This window comes from Natrix helvetica (genome assembly GCF_964273705.1).
Source record: "Natrix helvetica genome assembly, chromosome: 8".
Classification (NCBI taxonomy): Eukaryota; Metazoa; Chordata; class Lepidosauria; order Squamata; family Natricidae; genus Natrix; species Natrix helvetica.
In genome coordinates, this window is record NC_138559.1 from 18737898 (window position 1) to 18763358 (window position 25461).

Here is a 25461-nt window from a genome sequence, read left to right on the forward strand (position 1 = left end):
TTAAGATTCCAGTCTAGGTTGCCAACATCTCCTGCCTGCCCCTTCTCCGGAGAAAGTTGGCTTGCTTTTTGATCCAAATTTTGATTGATTATCGATAGTTTTCCCTTGCCACACCAGCTTCGATCTGAATAGCTCGTGAGACTTGACAAGCATTCTTCATTGGGGTACATTGTGTGAGAAAAGTACACAAACATGGATAAGAGCTGGATTTGTTGGTTATATCATTGTGCCTGCTAGATTTCGTCTGTTAATGTTATTGCGTTTAGCTTTTATATAGTAAACATTTTATTAGTTGGTATGAATGGGTGCTAAAAGCTGCTAAGATCAAATGAAACCAGTGACTCAAACCAGTGGATGTTGCTTAGGGAAATGTCAGATACATGCCATGTGACAAGGTCTGTGTTGGAAGTCATAGAACCAAGCAATGGATGGAAACTAACCAGGGAGAGAGCCTTAGAGATAAGGAGAACATTCTACAGAACAATTCATCAGTGGGACAACTGGCTTTCAGAAATTGGGGGTTCTCCATCACTGGAGGTTTCTTAGAAGAGATTGGACAACCATTTGTCTGAAACGGTGTAGGGTCTCCTGCTTGAGTAGGGGGTTGGATTAGAAGACCTCCAAGATCCCTTCCAATTCTATTATTTTGTTAAGCTAAAACTTTGATAATATATTTGCTCTCTTACCGTTGGGGAGTTGAAGCAACGGTGCTAGGATTAGAGGAATATGTTAGAGGAAATGGACAGGACTTCCTGACTTTTTCCTGGAAAATGTTTACGCTTTTATCACAGACTAAGCCCTGAATTCTGAAAGTAAGAAATCACACTAGGCATATGTTTCTTGCACTAAATGTTGTGTGTGTGTGTGTGTTTCCCCCCCTCTTTTGGACCAGAATTGTTTAAATCAAACTGGTTTCCAAAGGACTCATTGCCAAGGTGCTTGTAACAATTCTTGTATTAGTCTTCCAGTTGTGCTGTTGTGGGGGATGACAGGAAGGGAGGGCAGGGAATACAGAAGCAGTTTTATGTTCCCTTGCCACAGCAGCCCACTCTGGGAAGGCCCTCTGCAATGATTGTCACATGTCACTCAAAAGAGGAGTTCAGTCTTCCCTCCACCAAACAGTTCCTCTTAATCAAAATCAGAGTATGATGGATGGGCTAGAGGCATACGTGGGCATTTGGCTGAGAAGCCACGCTTAAAAGTTCTCAACTCCGTTTTTTTTTTTTTTAGTCCAAAGACACATTGTAATATGATAAACACCAAACACCAAACAAAATAAAAGTCATTAAAAATAATAAAAGACCAGGTTGAGCGGCCTGTGCACATTATTACACCAATGGCTATCCCCCTCCCCCTCACACTGAGACTTCCTTAAGTTAAGCCGTGTTGTTTGAGTTTGCTTTGAAGGACACAGCTCCCTACCCCCCACCCCTTACAATTTGCAAATGAGGCTAAGCAGCAGGGAGGGTGGGCTTTGCTGGTGCACGTGACGGGCAGCGTTGAAGATGCACCTTCTCCGAAATGTCCACAGACAGGAATCGTTGTCACTAAGGAAGAGAAAGTGGAAAGCATAGAGGATTCTAGAAGCATCAGTCGAATTCATCTTCAGGAACCGACCCAAGGGAGACGACATGCCAGCGAAAGGCAGCTTAGATGTCTCCCCCGGGCCCAACCCAGGGAGCCAGTTGGATGAACTGAGAAATATAAATTTGCTGGTAGGTGATAGATGGTCATAGCTACCTCCAAATCTCCAGGGAGATGATCTTATTTGGCAGGAAAAGCAAGGATGCTTAGCCTCCCGCTGAAGGCCATGGATGTTGTTATTCCTGCACCGTGGGTTTAGAAGCCCGTCCTCCCTAAAAGAAGGGACACCCCCCCCCCGGGGAGGTTTCCCAAATAAGTGATCTGTTCTTTCCCTTGTCTTTGTTCCCATCCCCCTTCCACGCCAGGGTTTGCTACAGGAAGGAAAGGGACATTGTGCTTAAGGTTAGTTTGGGTTCAGCTGTCGTGAGTCCTTCCCCCTTGTGGAAGGGAGTCAACAGGTCTAGGAAAGAAGGCATCAAGTCTCTCCGAAGAGTTCTATCTGCAGTGCAAGGCTCTGTCTAGCACCTTTCGCCTTGCGTTAGCCTTTGCTCTAGAGAAGAAAGGGAGAAGAAGTGCTTTGTGGAGCTACAGGTCACTAGAACACAAATAAACCGGTCAAACAGTCTCCAATTCCCCCCCACCAGGATTTCCTGACTTCAGCGGGGCCAGGATTCCGCTCAGGTGGTCTATCCCATCCTCCTTCCCCTCCCATTGCCAGTTTTGTCCCGTCCGTTCACACGTGGGTCTGCATCCTCCTTTGCAGAGGCCGGCTAGGGTCCGAGTTCTGAGAGGAGGACTGTGAATGGTGAGAAGATGAGGCTGAAGCTTTGCTGGCCTTGTCGAACTGTACGTAGCCGTCCTGCTTCCCGCTGCTGCTGACGCTGCTGTCGCACTGCGTGTCCAGGAAGGAGCTGCTGTCGCTCATGGAACCCCGCTGGAATTCCCGTTCGCACAGCTCGATGGAGCTGCTCCCCATGCCCAAGATGAAACGCTGGCTGTAGTCGTAGAGGCGGTTCTGCCCACTCAGGGTTGTGTAGATGTTGGTGAAGGACATGCCTGTCGGCACACGCTGCTTGTTGGCTGGCCGCATCTCTGGCTGGCAACCTGAGAGGGAGATGGTGGGCGTGGAATGGTGGTCCTTGAAGGTGTTCACACTGTAATAGCCGTTCGTGGGATCCTGGGAAGAGCAAGGGAAAAAAAAGTTTATTTCTCGGTGCAGGGTTGCGTTTTGGAGTCTGGTGTTATAACAGATGCCAAGTTGTGCAAGAGGGAGGCTTAATTGTTCCACGTTCAGGTGAAAGTTTTAGGCAAGCTTTTCTCCTACAGAGAAAAAGGGGAGAAATATTGTTAATTTAAATTAGCTGTTCCTTGCACAAATACAGCTATCATCCCTGCCTGCTGCCTATCTCCGTCCATCCATCCATCCATCTTCTATCTATCTATCTATCTGTCTGTCTGTCTGTCTGTCTGTCCGTCCGTCCGTCCGTCCGTCCGTCCGTCTGTCTATATATCTATCTATCTGCAGTATTTATCTTTCATCATGTCTGTCTGTCTATCTGTCTGTCTACCTTCTTCCTCTTCTTCTTCATCACTATCTAGCTGTCTGTCTGTCTTCTTTCTCTTCTTCATATCCATCCATCATCTATCTATCTATCTATCTATCTATCTATCTATCTATCTATCTATCTATCTATCTATCATCTGTCTATCTATCCTCTATCTATCTATCTATCTATCTATCTATCTATCTATCTATCTATCTATCTATCATCTATCTATCTTATCTATCTTTCTTTATCTATCTATCTATCTATCTATCTATCTATCTATCTATCTATCTATCATCCATCTATCTATCTATCTATCTATCTATCATCTATCTATCTATCATCTATCTATCTATCTATCTATCTATCTATCTATCTATCTATCTATCTATCTATCTATCTATCTATCTATCTATCTATCGATCATCTATCTTCTTTTTGTTGTTGTTAGTTGCAAAGTTGTGTCTGACCCATCAGACCCCATGGGCAACGTTCCAATATTCCAACATTCTATCTTCTACCTATCACCTATCATCTATGATTCCTCCCCCCTCTCCCCCATTAAAAATGAGCAGTGCATGTTCTGTAGAGAGGGCAACTGCATTCCATCTTGTGTGGACTGAAATTAGGAATTTTGTAAATACAGAATCTAAGTTTTGAAACTGTAGGTAAACCTCCGTCCCTAAGCGCCGCCATTGTCTGGCCTAGTCACTTCTGATTAATCTTAGAAATGTCACGATGTTTTTATTATCATTGGCCGGGTGATCGGAAGGGACACTCTGCATTCCTGCAATATTTCACGTGTGCCTGTGGGCAGCCATTCCACAGGGCGCCTGGTTAGTGAAATAAGAACCTGTAAAAAATATTTATTATCTGTAATTTGAAATGAGAAGTTGCGATAAATGGAGCAGGCCCAAAATATAGGAGAGCATAATTGATTTTCAGTGGAAACGGATCATTATTGGTTAAACATTTCTAGCCTGCATATTGGTATAATTTATAGCTATAACATTTCAGGTAGCAGAAATTCTGCTTTTCTGTGATTATATGTTCAATTCGCCATGCGTATTATGGGGGCTGCAATGTCTTTCAGGAGAATAAATAGCTGCATAGGTCTCGGAGAGCATGCTTGTTTCATGGTAAAATATTCCAATTTTTGTTTTGAATCCCTGTGTGAAATTCATCTGTTTAGCAATACAATCTTACATTAATACACAGTTGTACTTACTCTTTCATACCTCTATATTTGAGAAACAAGCATGAAACATCAAACATTTAGAAATCAAACATGCCTCTTAATGTGTGCTTAGGTAGGCTGAATAACAATCTCTGAAAGATGCACGGGAAGCAATGGGATTATAGAGGTAAAACTGCAATGAGAGTTTTTTTTTCCATTTCTTCCTTTGTAATTGCAAATAATCGGAATATCTATTTTGTAAATACTTGGAATGTCTACACCTATAAATGGAGTTTCTTGGGTTTTTAAATCTACTTTTGCTGATTTTTTTTTTTAAAAAATCATCTCTACTCCATTATATGCAAAGAAACATAATTGATGGAGACACGGGTGAATGCTTAATGTGGAAGCTTAATGACTTAAGCCTGCTCCACTTAACAACTGCAGTGACTCACTTAATGACTGGGGCAAAAAGGTTATAATATGGGGCAAAACTCATTTAACACTTAACTGCCTTGTTTAGCAATGGAAACTTTGCGCTCAATTGTGGTTTAAAGTTGATGGCTACCTGCAAATAAATAACAAAATTGTCTGCCACATACATTTAAATTCTCCTAAGACTGCCATTCTAATATTCTCTTTCTCTCTCTTTCTCTCTCTTTCTCTCTCTTTCTCTCCCTCTTTCCCTCTCTCTCACCCTTTCTCTTTCTCTTTCTCCCTTTTCCTCTTTCTCTCTCTCCATTTCTCTCTCTCCCTTTCTCTCCCTCTTTCACTCTTTCTCATTCTCTCTCCCTCTTTCTCCCTCCCTTCCTCCTCTCCTTTTCTTAATGCATTGTTCTTCCCTTTCATTGGACAGAGCTGTAGACCAGTTGGAAATCTGGCAAAGAAAACTGCAGCTTTCTCCAACAACGATGAAGACAATGCTTCTATTACCATGGAAACTATTCAGATAAAATGTTGGCACATCCTATTAATTGATCAATTAATCCCACCATCTTTCTTTTCCTCCCATCTTTCTCTAGAAAGGAATGGAGGGAAATGCTGCTCCTTTGTGGATGAGAGGGAAAAAAATTAAACTGCAGTGATTGACTTGGGTTTTGTTTCAGGGCCGAAGAACGGAAGATGGCAAGGTCTTTGCTTGAAGATAAAGGCCTGTGTGTTTCAAAGGAGAGAGTGAGCTTTTGGAAGCTCTACTTCCTCCTGTGCATGCCAGAGAAACTGTGTTGAAAGCCTCATTTAAGAAGAGGGGGAGGACTTTAAGGCATACCATCCGAAGAGATTTAGGATTTGTGATATCATAAAGGAGGCTGACCAAAAAGGAAAGCAGATTTTTTTTAACAGAAAGACGGGGCTGGTTTAGTCGAGATAAAATGTGTTCTTTGGTATTTTTAATCACTAGAACATCCAGCTTTGCAAAGTTATGGTGATATACTATTGCACTGTAGCAAAATGCATGCTTTCTATCCAGAATTACATTTCCCAAATTACATGTCCATCATCCCAAAGTCCAACTGATTTAGATCTGAAATGCTGGGAATCTACCACTCTTCATTGTGTCCTTTTCTAATGTTCTGCCTCCAGATGTGAGATTATCACTCTAATAATTGTCACTCGTCATGGATAATTATCCTATTGAATGAGAATCACGGGAATTGCTTGCTGGATATTACAGCAGAAAGAAGAAAGCTTCAGTAAACAATATTGAAGTCAATAGACCAAGACAATGAATCAACTCAAGGTTGTTTCTTTTCTCTCTATTCTTTGAACAGGAGATGGCATGGAGTCCAGATGGGAGCATTGCCCAGGACTGGCTCAGTGTCTTTAAGTTCTTAATCTATACAGCAAGGGCCTCCAAACATGGCAACTTTAAAACTTGTGGATTTCAACCCCCAGCATTCCTCAGCCAGCTATGCTGGGAATCTGTATGTCTTAAAATTGCCAAGTTTGGAGATACCTGCTATATAATATAATGATAGTAAAGTACCAAAGTGAGAATGGGTAAAGAGTAACAACATATAGAATATTTGTACCTTAGAGATGAATTGTGGGGTCCTAGGTGGTCTCTGAGCTTGGTGCATCGTTTTACACTGATGATGTTACCTAGTTGGGTAAGCCTTATATAAAGCACCACACAGAGCAAACAAAGAGAACAATCACCATGTGATTTACTGCTCAACTATTTAACTGTAACAGGGAACAGGAAACTCTACTTAGAACAATGAGCATAGAGTATATACCATAGATCCAATCTTGTAAATACTGCCGTCTACTGGCTGAATACTGTAGTCATTTGCATAGAAATACATCCCAACAATGAATTCCAACAGAAACATCTAAAAGGAAAGAGCCAAGCTCAGAGAACACCAAGAACCCCACAGTAACAAGGGAGTACAGAAAGTAAGGGAGACCTACGTGGTGTCCGATTTTGGATGAAATAATAGTATACGTTGTGCTGCTACATCAATGCTCTGGTACTTAACAATACCATTACTTACAATACAAATGGGCAGTTCTACCAGTTGTACAACCTGCGTGCCTAGTTCATGCATCTCCCTTTCAAACAATAAGTTGCAGAGATGCAGAAATGGCAACTTTTTTCAGAGAAGAAAAACAGCTGTAGCCTGCAAGTACTACGACAATCAACTGATGTTTCCTGTGAAGGAGGAGTATGACTCCATAGGTCTTTTCTCCTGAGGTCTCAGATCCAGCTAAATGGTTTAGGGGCAGGAGGACTGACTGCTCCAACTTCCTTTGAACTTGCAAGAACACAGGTTCTCTGGCTGGTTGCTAGGTGGGCGTGGTCTACTCGGCCTCCTGCACCATGGGGGGGGGGATTTTCATCCTCCCCAGGATCTGAAGTTCCTTCGGAAGCCAGAAAAAGGCACATTTTTGGACTTTCGATATTTCCGGTAGGCCTGTTTTTCACTCTTGCCAAGTTCTGGAGGCTTTCCCCGAACCTCCAGGAGGGTGAAAACGGACATCCAGGAGGCCCGTTTTTTGCTCTCTCAGAGCCTCTGCATGGGCCCTGCACTACCTGGCATGATGAACGGGCCACGCGGAGACTCCTGAGAGGGGCTGGGTGGGTGGGGCCAGCTGGTCCTTGCAACAACCGGTTCGGTGAACTGGATGCAAAATTAACATCCGGTTCACCCAGAATGGGCTGAATCCCACCCCTGCCAGTGGTAGGACAGTGATTTTAGCAATACAGGCAGGGTCCTTGGGAATGAAAGCCTTCTCATGTGTCAGAAATTTCTCCTCGGTTGACCTTACTCCAAAAGAGCTAATGAATGTAAAGATTAGTTTGGGTGGAGTCTTCCTGCATGAATATTGTGCGTGAAAGAAATGCTGGCCTTGTACTTCTGAAACCTAGCCAATTATGCTTCATGCCTGCAGTTCAAATGAGTCAACGTTGCCTTTGTTATGTATGACCCCTAAACTGGATTCAGAGGATCCCTCTTGATTTCCCTCCGCTTTTAAGTTTCTCTTGCATTCCTGACTAGGTTAATTGCTCATGCTCTCATTGAACAAAACACAACCTACCAACCTGGGTCACTGAGCTTTAGGACCAATTTAGTATCTTGTTACAAAACTAAATTAGGACGCTATTGAGGATACAGCTTAAGGTGATCTGCACGAAGTTCAGAGAAGGTGAAATTGTTCGCCTCTGTAATTCTGAAAGTCCTTGACTTCTACTCCGTCAATCTCACTTGACTTTGTGGACTTGGCTGATTTTCATGACCCCCCCAAAAAAGGTTACACCTGCGTAAGTCTTTTATTTTTTTTAAATTTTTCATGTGGTGGAATTGATTGCAGCGATGCTACGATGCTTAAATCTAATTTCTCCAGCTTAAGTTTGTTTTTACACAGCCATAAAATCTTCCCCTTCTTCCCTGGCAGATTCAGACACCCCCCAGCCCCCCCCCAGGAAAATCAATCCCCACCTTGCATAGGCAAAGTTGGATCCTGCAATCTTGACATTACCTTCAAATTCTGGAATTCTTTCTCTTCCTCCTTGAGGACCTCCAGTTGTTTAAGGACTGAATCTTGCTGGAACTCACTTCTGTCCATCTAGGGTTCAAGGAAAGCAGATGGTGAATTGAAGGAGTCAAGCACTAGAAATCTCAACCCAAAGTTTAGGGAATTGGGTTCAAGAACCAGGATGAACCAAACCCCCTGTGTTCCCTTTCACAGTGATAGCATAGACTGTGTTTCCCAAAGCTGCTTTTTCAGGAAGCAACTGGGCTTTTTTTTTTCTTTTGAAGAAATTTCACTTCTCATCCAAGAAGCTTCTTCAGCTCTAACAGGATGGTGGGGAATGGAAGGATTTATATTCCTTGCAGACAGTTGGTCATTTGCATCCTTTTAGAGCACCGAGCCTCAAACTACGGCCCGTGGACCGATACGGCCCGCCAATACAAAGAATCCAGCCCGTGGAGTGGTGGGAACCCTGCCCCTCACTGTCGGCCTTATCTTCCAGCGAGCATCCACTCCAGCTGCACTTCTGGTTAGTTATCCCACTGGTTGAGCTGCTTTTCTGATCACACCACTGCTGCCGAAGGTAAGGCCGAAGGGTGCTGGGGAGGAGCAGCTGACTGAGGGGTGATCTCGCAAGTGTAGCCACGTATCCAGGGGCTGGTGGGTGAGTAGCGGAGGGGCTGCTGCCGGCTTGTAAAGTAGTGCTTTAAAAGTCTTTAAAAATGCTTTAAAAACAGCCTTTCGGGGTGTTTTTCACAGCCATAGGATCCAGGGCTGGTGGGTGAGTAGGGGAGGGGCAAGTACAGCAAGGACAAAAGGCAAAATGGACTGCTAAATTGGCCACAACCACCCAGTCACTTGACCACCTAGCCACACCCACCCAGCTGGTCCACCCCGCCCACCCAACAGTCTGAGAGACTGTGAATCGGCCTCCTGTTAAGTTTGAGGACCTCTGTTTTAGAAGGTCGTTGAAGCACTTGGAGGTTGATCTGTGTCCTTCACCCCAAATTGTATAGCTCAACGTCTGGAGAGATTCTCAGTCATCCAGGACATCCAGGCCCTTTTGAGAATCTTTACAGACTTTTATACATTGTGTACTATGACCATCTCCAAAGTCTGATCTCACCATGGGAGTTCCACCTGTGGACTTCCTTCTATCTTCTCCGTTGAAATGCCTATGGAGATTCTCAGTCGTCCAGGTCCCGGTTGTCCCAAAGGTGCTTTTTCAAAAGGCAATCCCCTGGATTTCTCTTTGTTTTTCCTTGAAGACATTTCGCTTCCCATCCAAGAAGCTTCTTCAAGTTCTGACCAATCCTTCCATTCTCCAACCACTCAGTCAGAACTGAAGAATTTCTTCAAGGAGAAACAAAGAAAAGTCCAGTTGTCTTTTGAAAAAGCACCTTCCATTTAAAGATTTATGTGCAAGGGATACGGAGACAACGAGGTCCCTAAAACGTTCCCTGCAATCACCCTGCTATACTTGACATTGAATTGCACTGGATACGCCTCAAGCAACTGAAACTGGCATGTTGCTTCTCTAAGAATGGACACCGCCCTCTTCCACTCCTTGAGTGGCCTGAGGTAGGCCTATTGTCAGGATATAAAAACTTAATCTCGCCTAGGAAGGGGGCTGTGGGCTCTGGGAGGGCTGAAAGAAGCTGTTATATGTACAGCCATCTGCTTCCATCACCTCTCTAGACGGTGCACTGCATACAACAAGTCAAACAATGCATACAAATAACACAACGCAAAACGCAAATACCCAGGAAGGGGAAAGACTACAAATTTTAATACGGCAACTGCATCCCACAAGGGGTTTACATCTGCAAAGCAACACCTGTGGGAAAACTCTTAGTTTTATTGTGTTTTTTTAAAGAGGGCGGGAGGGCATATGAATTGGTAGGGCAGTGGTGTCAAACTCAAGGCCCGGGGCCTAGATCCAGCCCATGGGGTACTTAGATCTGGCACACGGAGCCACCCTGGAAACAGTGAACGACCAGCCCATAGTGCTGGCAGAGAAAACAGGCTCCCGAGCTCTTTTTTCAGCTGCCATGGCCTCCTGCAACCCTCTGCCAATGAAAATGGAGCTCCGTGTTCACTGGCAGAGGGCTTGCAGGAAGCCGAGGCAGCCAAAAACGGAGCTCCGGAGCCCATTTTCGCTAGCAGAGTGCTCAGGCCACCACAGCCCCCCCCCCGATGTTGAGCTGGCCCCGCCCCCTAGCCCCACCCTGAAACACAACCCTGCATCCCTCAGTGAAATCGAGTTTGACACCCCTTGCTCTAGGGCAGGGGTGTCCAAACTTGGGAACTTTAAGACTTGTGGACTTCAACTCCCAGAATTCTCCAGCCAGCCATGCTGGCTGGGGAATTCTGGGAGTTGAAGTCCACAAGTCTTAAAGTTCCCAAGTTTGGACACCCCTGCTCTAGGGCTATGCTATTCCAAGGGGTCTCAACGCTCACTGGAAGGAGAAGAGGAGTCCGGAGTGTTTTTGCATTTCACTATTAGGAGAATCTGTCCTTCCCTGGGCTTGTTTGTTTTCCCCATTATCCTGTTTTAAAGGCTGCTCTCACTTTAATTCAATAGATGGATCTGTAAGCAACAGCCTCTTCTCCCGGCCTCATTAGTTTTTCTGCAAAGGATGCTTCTGATTGGGGGCAAAGTCTATGTTAATTAGAATATGGCTTTAATTACCCTTCTTTCAGGAAGGTGGGCCTAGGATGAGACTTGAATACTTATTGGGCAATTTCTCTATGTTGCCTTTTTATCTTCCCTAAGATATCGATCGGGTCTGTGTAGCCTCTGCATTTCCTCTCTCTTTTTTTTTTTTGCCATTGCAAGACTGAAGCTTCTAATGGAATTACTGTTTCGGAATGCCCCAGCTAATCGAAAATCTAAATCTATAATACAGTACTGATTGTTGCTTGACTTCCAACATGTCTTTCTTTTAAAGCCTCAGCAAATGAGGGTGGAATTGCTTCCCCTGCAGCAGTTTCTGTAGAGATGCTGGAAAGCTTTTGGTGCAGCTATTTGATGTCATAAATTAAGGTGTCTCGGGTTTTTTTCCGGCTGGGAAAGAAACAGCAGCCCCTGGTCTTATCTGTTGATGGAGCAGAGCAAATATGAGTATCATAAAGTATTAAATCCAGGTCAGGTGGGGGTGGAATAAAATCTACGTGACAGTGTTTTTTCAGGGCTTGAGTGTCAGCATGGGCAATCCTCATTAGTTCTAATGTTTGATTATCATTTTAGTCATATTACTTTTAGAACATTGCAAATTCTTCAGGTTAATTTAAAAAAAAAATCAAAATAATTTTAGAACTGCTTCAGGATACACAAGGGTACCTTTTTGCCTTATTAAAGCAGCTGCTTCCTGTGTTTCAGGTTTTTCACACGGGCATTGTAAGCTGCGATACGCACCTAAGGCTGCTTCAAGCAAAATAGTTGTGTCCACAAATGTGTTTAATCAGCCCGAAGGGGCTTTTGAAGCAGCCACACAAGTCTGGGTCAAAACAGAACTGCTTTTAAGAATTATTCTTTTTAAGCGCTTTTATATTTGTTTGTGAGCCACGGTGGCGCAGTGGTTAGAGTGAAGTACTGAAGACTATTTCTGCTGCCTGCTGGCTGCCTGAAATTTGGCAGTTCGAATCCCACCAGGATCAAGGTTGATTCAGCCTTCCATCCTTCCAAGGTCTGTAAAATGAGGACCAAAATTGTTGGGGGCAAGAGGCTGACTCTGTAAACCGCTTAAAGAGGGCTGTAAAGCACCAGTATATAAGTCTAAATGCTGTTGCTATTGCTTGTGGCTGTTTTTTTTTTTAAACCCTCTTGAAGAATTTGCAAGAAATTTATTACTTTTATAGGTTTACTGATAGGAAGAAGTTTGCAAAAAATAGTGGGATTATTTAGTCACAGTTAAATAAACAGCTTTATACGTGATAATTTTTTTTCTGATACTTACTGCTTTATTCCGCCCTGAGTCCTTTGGGAGAAGGGCGGCATATAAATCCAATAAACAAACAAACAGAAGATATACTGTATATTGATACAGTTCTGAGATGCAATGAATGTCTTTGATCAGCAGATGGCACTGTTGCCCTCTGAACTTCGTCTGTTTTCTCTCTCTTGTGTTCCTTGTAGCTTGAGGATAGTTAGATCCAGAAAAGCACAGTTGTTCACAAAGCAGAAACCCCATGAGTTAATTTATAATTCTAGAATTAAGCCATTCATTAGTGTGACCTTTAATAAAGTTTACACTGAGGCTTAGTTCAATACAATCTCACTTCATCAATGAACAGTGGGAAATTCATTTATTTTTCCCCCTTGTCTGTAACATCTTCCATCTTCATCGACACCCCGGTTCTCCCCTTAAATTCCTGCCGTAAATAGATGGCGTAGGAAGGTTGATTTCTTTCTGTGTTTGCTTGTTTTTAAAAGGCCTGCGGGGTGTACAGGAGGAAGACTCTCTTCATTTACCTGCCTAGAGTTCCTAATGATCTGGGGAAGCTTTGCATTGCATTGCAATTGAAAGAGGTGGGGAGGGGGGGAAATGTAGGATTGTACAGTGTTTCTACACAGCAGCGCTTCTCAACTTTGGTGGACTTCAACTCTCAGAATTCCCCAGCCAGCCATTAACAGATTAACAGAGTTGGAAGGGACCTTAAAGGTCATCTAGTTCAAGGCCCCGTCCAAGCAGGAGACCCTACACCATTTCTGACAGATGGAAGTTCATTCTCTTCTTGAAAGCCTCCAGGGATGAAGCTCCCATAAGCAACTTCTGTTCCATTGATTGATGGTTCTCACTGTCAGAAAATGTCTCCTTATTTCCAGGTTGAATCTCTCCTTGATCAGTTTCTATCTATTACTCCTTGTCTGGCCTTCCGGTGCCTTGGAAAATACCTTGACCCCTTCCTCTCTGTGGCAGCCCCTCAAATATTGGAACGCTACTATCATGTTCCCCCTGGTCTGCCTCTTCTCTAGATTAGCCATGCCCAGTTCATGCAACCGTTCTTCATATGTTTTAGCCTCCGGTCCCCTAATCATCCTGGTTGCTCTTCTCTGCACTTTTTCTAGAATCTCAACATCTTTTTTTTATAGTGTGATGACCAAAACTGGATGCAGTACTCTAAGTGTGGTTTTACTAGAGCTTTATAGAGTGGTATTAGTACCTCCCTTGATCTCGATTGTATCCCTCTGTTAATGCAATTTAGGATTGCCTTTTTTGGCTGCTGCTGCACAGTACTGGCTCATATTTAACTGGTTCTCCACACTGGCTAGAATTCTGGAAGTTGAAGTCCTCCCATCTTAAAGGTGCCAAGGTTGAGAAACACTGGTACAGAGGCTTTGCATTGGGGGAGATTGCTAGAGGTCAGCGATCATCAACCTTTTCAGCTTGGTGAAAAGCTGGCAGTAGCAGGGAGGGGAGAGGGAAGGATTCCACGTGTAAATGGAGCTGTTCACACTTGTGCACCCCTGCCACAGACACAAGTGGAGCTGCGAGCCTTTGTGTGCTCATCCACCACTTATCTGGCTCAGTTCCAAACAGACCATGGCCTGCTACTGGGTCATAGCCCAGGGGGTTGGGGACACAAGCTCTAGGCCAGGGGTGTCCAAACTTGGGAACTTTAAGACTTGTGGACTTCAACTCCCAGAATTCCCCAGCCGGCTGGCTAGGGAATTCTGGGAGTTGAAGTCCACAAGTCTTAAAGTTCCCAAGTTTGGACACCCCTGCTCTAGGCCATTAAGAAACCAAGAACTGCTTTCGGTTTGGTCTAATCAAACCAGCATAATTCTTGACCCAGGAGAGAACCATAAACTTTCCGGGATCTTCCCTTTTCCCTAAAGTACTGTCATCCATGCACGAAACTCAAACACCGTCAAAGAAGAAGAATGGAGCTAAATATGCGGAGACACCAAGGAATATGGATTGGGGCTTGTGAGAAGCAGGGGGATGAAATTGAATTTTCTAAAAGATAGCAATAGCCCTTAGACTTATATACCGCTTCACAGTGCTTCTACAGCCCTCTCTAAGAGGTTTACAGTGTCAGCATAATTTCGCCCAACAATCGGGGTCCTCATTTTACCCACCTCAGAAGGCTGGAAGGCTGAGTTATCCTTGAGCCTGGTGAGATTTGAACTGCCAAATTGCAGGCAGCCGGCAGTCAGCAGAAGTAGCCTGCAGTACTGCACTCTAACCACTGCGCCACCTCCGATAGTATGGCTGGAACCCCTAAACAACAGTATTCAGACTATCCCCATCCCCCCAATCAAAATGAGATGGGTCAGAATGCCAGGTACGTTCCTGAAACTTACTTGTTTGTTTATTAGTGTTTTATTCCATCTTTATTACTGTTTATAAGTAACTCTAGAGATGGCAAACATTCCTGATTATTCCTTCTTCCTCCTCTTTCCCCCCACAGTAACCTTATGAGATGGGCTGGGCTGAGAAAGTGTGATTGACCCAAAGTCACCCAGTTGGCTTTTATGTCAAAGGCGGGACTAGAAATCACAATTTCCTGGTGATTGGCTCAAAGTGACTCAAGAGGCTTTCATGCCTAAGGCGGGACTAGAACTCACAATCTCCTGGTGATTGGCCCAACGTTACCCAGCTGGCTTTCATGCCTAAGGAGGGACTAGAACTCTCAGTCTCCCAGTTTCTACCCGGATACCTCAACCACTAGAACAAACTGACTCACTAAAATTAGATGCAAGTGGAATGTTTTCACCCAGACTTTGTTTCCAAGTTTGTCCATGAAAATGCACATGTGTAACATCAGAGTATACATTCATATAATGACTTATTCTTTCTAAATTTTAGAATTTAGAATGAATGAACTGGAAGGGACCTTGGAGGTCTTCCAGTCCAGCCCCCTGCTCAAACAGGAGAACCTATACTCTTTCAGATTAAGTGACTGTCCAGGATCTTCTTAAAAACATCCAGTTTTAAGCATTCAGAATGAAACATTTCTCACGGCCCAACCTGATTTTCCTGGCTAAGAGAAGAGACGTGCTAACCTCTCCTGATAATGTTTATCAGCCATTGTTTGACATATGCTCCCTCTGATCCCAGGGATGGCATATAATCAACAGCTGTTTCCAAATGTTGGATGTTTGATGGACCTTGCAGAGTTTTCTGCCCCTCAACTGTTTCCTGTTTAGCAAGAAGAAGGGAATGGAAACAGAGCCAGAAGAAAAATACTATTTCCACAAGTCGTTGCTGAGAAAAGCATTGATTTTTCTCTTTAGGCCTTGCAGAAATTTAATGAACTACATAAAACGGGAGGTTTGATCAACTACATCCCTACATAAAACAGAACAGTCATCACAGGGAAGACCTTTGAGCAATTCTGAGCTTTGGTCATGCAACGGAGGTTTTTCGACTGAAAAGGGGGCCAAGACATGAAGTTTCTGAGGCAGGAAAGAGAGAAAGAGGTGCTGATTCAGTTCGGAAGAGGAACAGGAGCAGAACACAAAATGCAGGGATTTATTTATTCAAAATGCTTATTTGCTGAATCTCTAAGCACCTTGGAGCAAAATCACAGATTGCAATCAAAGACCAGAATCTTCATCTGAAATTAACATTTTTAAAGGAAAAAACAAACCCAACAAATATAAGCAAGTAACGGGGAGCTTTCTACTGAAGGCCCATCTCAACAAAAATAGTTTGCACAGAGTTATCCCTGTCATGAGCAAAGATAGCGAATCTACAACAAAGCAAGTTGGGTGGAAATTCTAACCCTAAGATAGTATTTTGCACAGAGGCTCAGGACCCAAAAGAGTTGCATCCAGAATTTGTAGCATGCTCGTTTCAAGTTGATTCTTCAGAATCCCGTTCCCAAATCTGAGGAATGGTTCTGGAATGGAATTGGATATGGATCTAAGAGACTTATTTTAAAAAGTTATAGGAAACTCTTTTAATTTAACAGATTGAAAAACAAAATCCCTAGCTGGGGCTTCCTTTAATCCTGCGTGGGGAGGAAGATGTTGTTTCTGTTGTCCTCCTGTCATAGTATAGATCGGTGATATCTATATTTGTTTTTAGATAGGGAAGGAGTGCCTAGAACCCAATAATTCATTTAACTAAGGCTTATAAATTGGCAGTCTGAAGTTAATAATGCAAAAGTTAAAGTGATTTCCAGTTGCCTTTTTCAAAAAGCACCTTTGGGGCAACCATGATGACTGAGAATCTCAACATAAATATTGCCCATGGAGTCATTCTAGGGTAAAGGTAAAGGTTCCCCTTGCACCTATGTGCTAGTCGTTCCCGACTCTAGGGGGCGGTGTTCATCTCTGTTTCAAAGCCAAAGAGCCAGAGCTGTCTGAAGACGTCTCCGCGGTCATGTGGCCGGCATGACTAAATGCCGAAGGTGCATGGAACGCTGTTACCTTCCCACCAAAGGTGGCTCCTATTTTTCTACTTGCATTTTTATGCGCTTTCGAACTGCTAGGTTGGCAGAAGCTGGGACAAGTAATGGGAGCTCACTCCGTTACACGGCGCTAGGGAATTGAACCGCTGAACTGCCAATGTGTCTGATCGACAAGCTCATTGTCTTACCCACTGAGCCACCGCGCCCCTATGGAGTCATCCTACATATACTAAATAATTTGATCCTATCCATTCTTCCCCTTCTGGACAGTTGGACCAAATGTAAATTATTCTCTACCTATCACAAAATCATTACGGATATCCCATTGTATTTCCAATAGAGTTGCTGATTTATATCCACTTCCAGAAGGTTTAAGTCTATGAATGTGTTCATTAGCATCTGCTGGGCAGACCAGCCTTCCTCAAAAGGTGGACTTCCCCAGAGGAGAAAAATTGTTCCAAGGTGATCTCAAGAACCGACATGTAAGACTCATAAATAATGGAGAGGCCAGCAATGCCAAAAGCAGAGAGAGAGAGAGAGAGAGAGAGAGAGAGAAAACCAAGAGTCAATTTATTTTAACTATACAAGAATATTAGAGAGAGTGTTTGTAAGGTCATTGACAAAAGCAGCAAAGGATGAAATTAATTACAGCTCTAAAATCAATGTGGTCTTGAATGGGGGATTTATTTAAAACTCTTTGACAGAATAAAAGAAAGACAAACAATAGCTTAAAAGTGGGGGAAACGCATATTTGGTGTTTGTGTTGTGTTGCATTCATGAGTAGACATAGACAAGCGGGCTTCACATCGGGCTATCACATATAGCTTCACAGCCACAAGAACTGGAAATGTGCATAGAAATTAAAATAAGACAGTCAGGGTTTTTAGAAGATGGATTTTGTGCCTGGATATCTGTACAGAATTGTAAAATATGCACCAGGCATTAAAGAATAACAGGATAACAGAATTGAAATGGACCTTGGAGGGTCTTCTAGTCCAACCCACTGCTCAAGTAGGAAACCCTATATCCTTCCAGACAAATGGTTGTCCAATCTCTTCTTAAAAACTTCCAGTGTTGGGGCATTCACAACTTCTGGAGGCAAGTTGTTCCACTGATTAATTGTTCTAACTGTCAGGAAGTTTCTCCTTAGTTGCTTCTCTCCTTGATTAGTTTCCATCCATTGCTTCTTGTCCTGAGTTTAGGTGCTTTGGAGGACAGATTGATCCCTTCTACTTCGTGGCAGTCCCTTAGGTATTGGAAGACAGCTATCGTGTCACCTCCTAGTCCTGTTCCTCATCATATTCTTAACTGGGTCAATGGGAAAAATTGGTATCTCATATAAATATTGTAGAATAGTCTAGATAACAATCGGGAATGGTTTGAATCTGAGGCAAACTGAAGACCATCTCAGGTTCCACCAGTTAACCACGCTCAGAATGCTAGCTCTTTATTTAAAAAAAAAACCAGAGAATATTTTTGTTGAAGCAGCGGTAGAGTGGATTGAAACCTCCTTCCAAATTTCATCTGTGTTGCAGAGTTCAAAGGGTCCACAAAGGTTTATTTTCACTTATTTTTTCTTCACCTCACCTCTCCCCTAAACAGCCCAGTCTACAACCGCTCCTATGATTCTTTGCAGGGGCGGGAAGAGTAGAAAAGATTGCCACTACTCAACAGAACAGGTCACTTGGAATCATGTTCTGCAGGTGCCCGAGGTGGAGTTGGAGGATGCTCGAGAAAAATAATTGCACAGCCACATGTTGTCTTCCAAGTAAATATTGCTTTACACGTTCCGAGAAGCCAAATCTCTATCCCAAGGCTTTCAAATAAGACACACAATTTTCACCTGACTGGAAGGAGCTTTCTACTTTCTCTAGCTGAGTTTGTTCCTGTCATTTCCGCTTAAGTAGGGTCGCTAAAGACAGACTGGCTGAGTTTACACAACCAGGTCAGTCACAAGAGTTAGCCACCGTGTTCCCCTAACATGCTATGCTTGATTAGCATTTCCTTGATTTGTTCCGAAGAGTTTTTGAAGTTACTTGTGCCAGCCCTGGAAGCCATCTTTTGCATTGGGCCTTCAGGCCTGCCACAGTCTCTACTGTGGGAAAACGGGAGGGGGGATTGTATGGAGTATGGGTGATATATAGTCAAAATAACATTCCCTTCTCAGAAAGTTAAGGACGTTTTGCCCTGCAGCTGCGATGAGGTGACCCATCTCCAGTTGGGATGGTGCTTTGATTGGGCCATGTGATGTACATGTGGGTGCTGGACAGGGACTTGGACTTTCTTTTGGGTGGGGAAAACCTGGAAGCTTTCAGATTCAGGTTTCCCCAGATGTGCCAATAGGGCATCTCTAATAAAATGGAACTTTGAAGAAACTCAAGCCTCGGAGTCTTATTTCGTTGGGGGTCTTACTTGGAACCCTGACGACTTGCAGTGTTGTACAATCCACCCTATCTGGTTCATTTATTGTTCAGTGTATTACGTGAAATCAAAAAAATGGGTTACAAGGATCAAGCCACCCAGAGTCACTGTAATTAGTGAGATGGGTAGAATACAAACAAACAAACAAACAAACAAATAAATCAGGGGTGTCCAAACTTGGCAACTTTAAGACTTGTGGACTTCAACTCCCAGAATTCCCCAGTCAGCAGAGCTGGCTGGGGGATTCTGGGAGTTGAAGTCCACAAGTCTTAAAGTTGCCAAGTTTGGACACCCCTGAAATAAATAATAAAGATTTAGGTGAATAAAAAATGAAAGGAGTAGAAAACCTCCAAGGTTCTTTTCCAACTCTGTTATTTTGTTATTCTGTTATGTATTCTTCTTTTGTGTGTGCTGCTTTTTCAAAATCATCTCTTAAGTACCTCTCTGTGCAATTATAAGGAATTTTAATGGTTTGTAAATAAAAATATAACAATAAAATAGGGAAGTGTAAGACAGAGAAAATATGACCTATGTCAGAATTGGGCAACCTATAGAGTAAAATGAACTTCTAGGTGAACTAAACTATTCTTTAGGAAGAGCCGTAGTTGCAAAACTGCGGAGAGGAACGAGCATGTAATATTTTTTGCCTCCAAAGAGAAATCCTGGCGGAAGTCAATAGGACTTCAGTAGCGGAAAACATGTAGTGAAATTTTCTAGGGGTGAAAGGAAACATTACCAATTGGATAACCCATTGTGTTGGGAAGCAGAAAATTGCACAGCACCAACCCGATTGCTTTTTTGACGGAATTGCAAATTTAGTGGTTAAAAGAGGTGTAGTTGTTTGAATGCCTTTAGATTTCAGGTTTGATGGCAACCTGCAAAATCTGGATAGGTATAATTTGGACTGGTTTGGAAGTGAGCCAAGATGCATGGCTGGAGTAGCATCTGATGGGCGGGAGGGAAGAACAGTGACATTGGAAAGTGATTTCTCATGGATGCTATGATGGCTTATATTCTGGGCCCTTCTATTTAACATCTGCATAGATGATTGCAATGCCAAAGTTCTCCACATGTTAATCGTATTCTCAGCCCTGATATTAAATGCAAAAATGGCAGAATGGGTAATTCAAAGAGACAGGAAGGTGTTAGAAATTGGAGCCGAAAGGCTGCCATATTACAAGACTTGTTTGAAAATAGTCAGGAAAAATGAAGGGCAAGTATTTTGAGGTTTATTCTTTCCTAGACAGAAAAAAAAAAGAATGTGAAGAAAAGTGATGTGGGTACACTCACTGATCTCAACATTACTTTCTCTCTGTGACTTTTTGATTTCATGGGACAACTGGACTGTTGTTCTTCTTGGAACCTAGTGAAATTTGCTGAGCAAATGCTATACATTAAGAAGAGAAGGGACATTCTGTAATGTTAGCATGGCATAATATGCTTGGTTTAGATTTAAAAGCCTTCTCCAGGCAATCAGTTCAGCTTCCGGGCAAGAGCAGCTTGTTACTCTATTTCAACATTTTGTAAGACAAGGAAGAGAGAGAGAGAGAGAGAGAGAGAGGGAGGCAGGGGAGGGGAGGGAGGAAAAAGGGAAGTCAGAAAGATGTGTGAGAGAGATTGAGAGAGGGAGAAGAGAAAGGGGGGGGGAAAGGAAGAGGAAAGGATGGAGGGAAGGAAGAAAGAAGGAAGGAAGGAAAGAATAGGAGTAGATCTGATCCTTATGATTTGATGGCCTTGGCAACGCCCTCTTCAACCTACAGGAGATAATTCCCAAAAGAAAATGGGCTTCAATAATAATAAATAATGATCCCAATTCCTCTATCCTTGCTATATCTAAACAGAGCCCTAAGTGGAGCAATCTCTTGGTAGAACAATTTCTGCCATGTTTTCTTTTTCATTACTATTCTCTTTCCAATGCTTCAGAACAGCTGATGCACCGTCCCAATTTAATTCTCACATCCACTCTGCAGTGCAGTGTGCATTAGACTGAGAAATACCAAGCGGCCCTAAGTCTTCCCAAGAAATTTCATTCCTGAGGAGGGAATTGAGCTATAGAAGGTTTCAATAACCAACCCACTGCATTCTGCACTTTCTGATTCCCACAAGCATACAAGCTCTGGCCCTGTTCATCTGAATGGGAGAATCCTAAAAGGCCATTAAAGCAGAAGCTCATTAAACAAATCCCAGATTTAGTTGTGTAGTTGTAGACATGTTCTGCTGAACACACAAATATTAAATGATGCAGCAGCATTTTTCAACTTCCAAAGGGATTCTAGGCATTGATGGCAAAAGTTTTATAAGGTCCTTAAAAACTGCATGTATGGAAGTTTAGAAGAAGACCGACTTCATGTGAGAATGTCAAGACTTCGGTCCCTCTCTCTCTCTCTCTCTCTCTCTCTCTCTCTCTCTCTCTCTCTCTCTCTCTCTCTCTCTCTCTCTCTCTCTCTCTCTCTCTCTCTCTCTCTCTCTCTCTCTCCCTCCCTCCCTCCCTCTCTCTCTCTCTCTCTCTCTCTCTCTCTCTCTCTCTCTCTCTCTCTCTCTCTCACACACACACACATTCTGTATGTATGTTAGCATTACAAAGCTGGTATGTTGGAACTGTAGAAACATCCTGTCATAATGTAGAGAAGATAATACTTCTTATGGGGAGATTTTTTGACCATATTTTGTATGGACCATATTCAAAGTTTAGGAAGAAAGAGTCACACTATCTGTCAAAATGAATGAGGTTTTTTGGGAACATGAATTATTTCTATGCTTATCCTAACAACAACATATTCCCCAGGAAACATCTCATTGAGTAGAAGCCAAAAATGACTCAAGTTGAAAAGATGCAGTGCTCCCAGATATCTAAAGCTTTTCCACTGTTTAAATGGATAAACACCAAAATGATTAAAATTGCAGTCCTACGTAGTCTCATCTATGCTAGAAGTAAGCTTCTTGAATGCAGTAGGGCTTACTGCTGGGATAAATTATGCTGGATTGCATTGCAAAGCTCCATTAAAAAATAACACCATAGGAAAACATAGCGAAAAATCAAATGCTTTGAAAGATAGTGAGACACCGTAAACAAACAAAAAGGAGTTGAATCTGAGATCAAGGAAGTTAAAAGAGGTTTGTTATGATAATAGATGAGTGTTAGAAACTTCATTATGGCATCCTTTATTAGAATGGGATTTCATGATAGGAGCTAGTATAGAACAAAGAGGTAGGAGAAAAAATAGTATATTATTTTTTACAGTAAGTAACTGCAGATGTCACATTGTCAAGGACAAGATTTGAAAGCTACTAAAGATTCTAGATGCTGAAGCTTGGAGTTTCATTCAAGTTAAGTTGGCTGGGCTCAAGGTAAATGGATCAGTCAGTTGCTAAGTGTCTCTGAGTAGATGTAAGGGGGAAGAGAGAGAGGGGATGGTAAAACATGTAAATGGTTTTAAATACCAAAATGAACTTAAATTGGTTACATTAATAAGCAAGAGAGAGAGATTTCAATGGTCTTCTGATCTGTTTTTAGTAAGCCTTCACTAGGTCTGAAATTAACTGAATTTCAGGACCTTGGAGAGCTCCAAATGCACAGACTACAACTCTAATACACCATTGTCCCCCTCCAAGTGTGAGATTTAAAAGAGAAAAAGACAAATTAATCACTTCCCTAACCTAAAATCTTTTCAACAACCCCATGTGTCATTGGAAATGCACAGGGGAGGAGAAATTGCATAGCTCCGCAGGAAGAATCAATTCCAGGAAGACATCTATGGAAATTCCAGTTCAAGATTCATAGACTGTGAGGGGAAAAAATGAACATCTGGCCTTGGAAGTGGGGACGGATAATTGAACAGAAAAGAGAGACATTTCAGAAAAGATTACTTAGTCCTGAGAAAATCAAAATGCCTTGACTTTGTTCAGTACATGAAGGAATAGAGAAGAACTTTGATAGGTTTTCAAACTTCTGTTATTCTTGTTGCTGTTAGTCGCGAAGTCGTGTCCAACCCATCATGATCCCATGGACAATGTTTCTCCAGGCCTTCCTGTCCTCTGCCATCCTCTGGAGTCTATTTAAGCTCATGCCTACTGCTTTGGTGACTCCATTTAGCCACCTCATTCTCTGCCTTCCCCTTCTTCTTTTGCCCTCAATCTTTCCCAGTATTAGGCTCTTCTCCAGTGAGTCCTTCCATCTCATTAGGTGGCCAAAGTATTTGAGTTCCATCTTCAGGTTCTGGCCTTCTAAAGAGCAGTCAGAGTTGATCTCCTCTAGGTCTGACCGGTTTGATCACCTTGCAGTTCAAGGGACTCACAGGAGTCTTTTCCAGCACCTGTTATTCTACCTTAATACAATACATCCTTCCTGGAACTTCTGCACATTTATGCACATCTGTTGGCCATTTCTACCTCAAGTGGCACACACAAGTTTTCAACATCAGATTTAGTTTTGCATCAGACTTCTGATTCTACTTCTCAGCTGGTAACATAATAATTCTTGACTCAGTTGTCCATGGATTCCTCTCCTTCATGTTGGCAGTGGTTCTCAACTTTGGTGACTTTAAAAAGGCTGGACTTCAATTCCAAGAATTCTACCCCAAACTGTTTCTGAACAAAAACACTAACCTCACAGTGGAGTTGGTAGATAGTATAGGCATAAAGCCGAAGAAGCTGTAAACAACAGGCAAGGGTCAAATTTCAAAACAAAGTCCAATTTTAACCCAAGAGCCAAAGTACATGGAGTAATATCATCAAGAAACATCAGCCTGATCAGGAGGTATTTAAATCCAGATGTTGCTTCTTCACTGTTGTATTAAAACCAAAAATGTATAAAGTCAGAGATATGCTGGCACTTTGTTCATACTCCAATTGTTAGTTATGGAAAAAATCAGAATAAGCATGATTGTAAGCAGATTTTACTCCTAAGGAACTGTCTTCTCCTAATAGGACCTCTTCTTCTCATATGCACAATGACTTGGGGCCTGCACCCGCAGAACAGCTTGGAAATTCACCCAGTCTTTATCTGAAAATCTCAATATCAGAGGATGAAGGTTGATTCTAAGACCTTTGAGCCCCCCATTTTGGGGAATGAGAACTGTTAAGTAAGCAAGCTCTTTTTCAGCTACGTCCGGTACACTCTGGGCCCATAACCAGTGTTAAGTAAGTAAGCTCCCCATTAGGAGAGCGAGTGTGCAGAGAAGCATAATGAGAGTGGTATGGAAGAACACACACAAACCAGCATACAGAGACACCGAATAGTATAAATAATAGTAGTTTACTATGTGGAAATATAGAGGTATTCAGAGTTCAATGTAAAGTCCAAGTCATACACGGTTCAGTCAGTCAGTTATCAATGTTCTCAGTTAAGGAATGATCCTTTGAACACAGTCCAGTATCATATAATCAGTTCAGTACACAAAGCAGCTAACAGTAGCAAAAAACACAGTACCTCACGATACGTCTAACAAGCAGTATTCACCGATCAGCATCTAACGAAACAGAGAGCTAACAGTCATCTGGCTCCCTCTTATGGCTGCTTGAGGTGACAGCAACCAATCACATTACAGCAGTATTTAAAGAAACAGTATTACCATCCTGGTTTATATATTGCTGACCCAACTGTTAGCTTACATTCCTAACAAGAACAAAGCACATGCCAGGGTTTAGTTTCATCCTATTGCATGACAATCCTTGAGTTTCATTTAATTGCTCATGGATGATGCTATCTATTGGGCATTACTTGAACATGTGTGCTGGGTCAGAAATTATGTCAACAGAAAAAAGGATAAAAGAGTGAAAGGGTGCTACATATTAGCTCCAGTAGGAAGCATTTGGATTAGTAGGACCTGGTTTCCAGCAATTGTTGTTTAGATGTGTTAGGAGGATGGAGGCTAAAACATATACAAATGGTTGCAGGAACTGGGTATGTCTAGTTTAATGAAAAGAAGGACTAGGGGAGACATGATAGCAGTCTTCCAATATCTCAGGGGCTGCCACAAAGAAGAGGAAGTCAGGCTAGTCTCCAAAGCACCTGAGGGTAGAACAAGAAGCAATGGGAGGAAACCAATCAAGGAGAGAAGCAACCTAGAACTAAGGAGAAATTTCCTGACAGTTAGAACAATTAACCAGTGGAACAACTTGCCTCCAGAAATTGTGGATGCTCCAACACTGAAGTTTTTTAGAAGAGTTTGGACAACCATTTATCTGAAGTGGTGTAGGGTTTCCTGATCTAAGCAGGGGGTTGGGCTAGAAGACCTCCAAGGTCCCTTCCAACTCTGTTATTCTAATCCTGGTATAAGAGATCTCTCCCTCATCCCCTCTTTCAACATCTGGACCAAAGAAGTCTTAGTACTAACAATGAATAAGGTAGGAAAAAATTCTGGACAGCTTCTACACCCAAGTGTGAGCATTCAC

At 42.7% G+C, this 25461-nt stretch overlaps 1 protein-coding gene across 4 annotated transcripts in view; it reads right to left on the reverse strand.

The window, feature by feature from the left end:
* Positions 1-398: 398 nt before the first annotated feature.
* Positions 399-25461, reverse strand: part of KIRREL3 (kirre like nephrin family adhesion molecule 3) — a 694474-nt gene continuing 669411 nt past the window's right edge. For all 4 annotated transcript variants that reach the window (XM_081961293.1, XM_081961291.1, XM_081961292.1 and 1 more), the window contains 2 exons: positions 8290-8376; positions 399-2761 (listed from right to left, as the gene is read on the reverse strand). In XM_081961293.1, coding sequence (XP_081817419.1) covers positions 2318-2761; positions 8290-8376 — 531 coding nt within the window. In that variant the 3' untranslated portion in view covers positions 399-2317. The remainder of the gene's footprint in view (positions 2762-8289; positions 8377-25461) is intronic.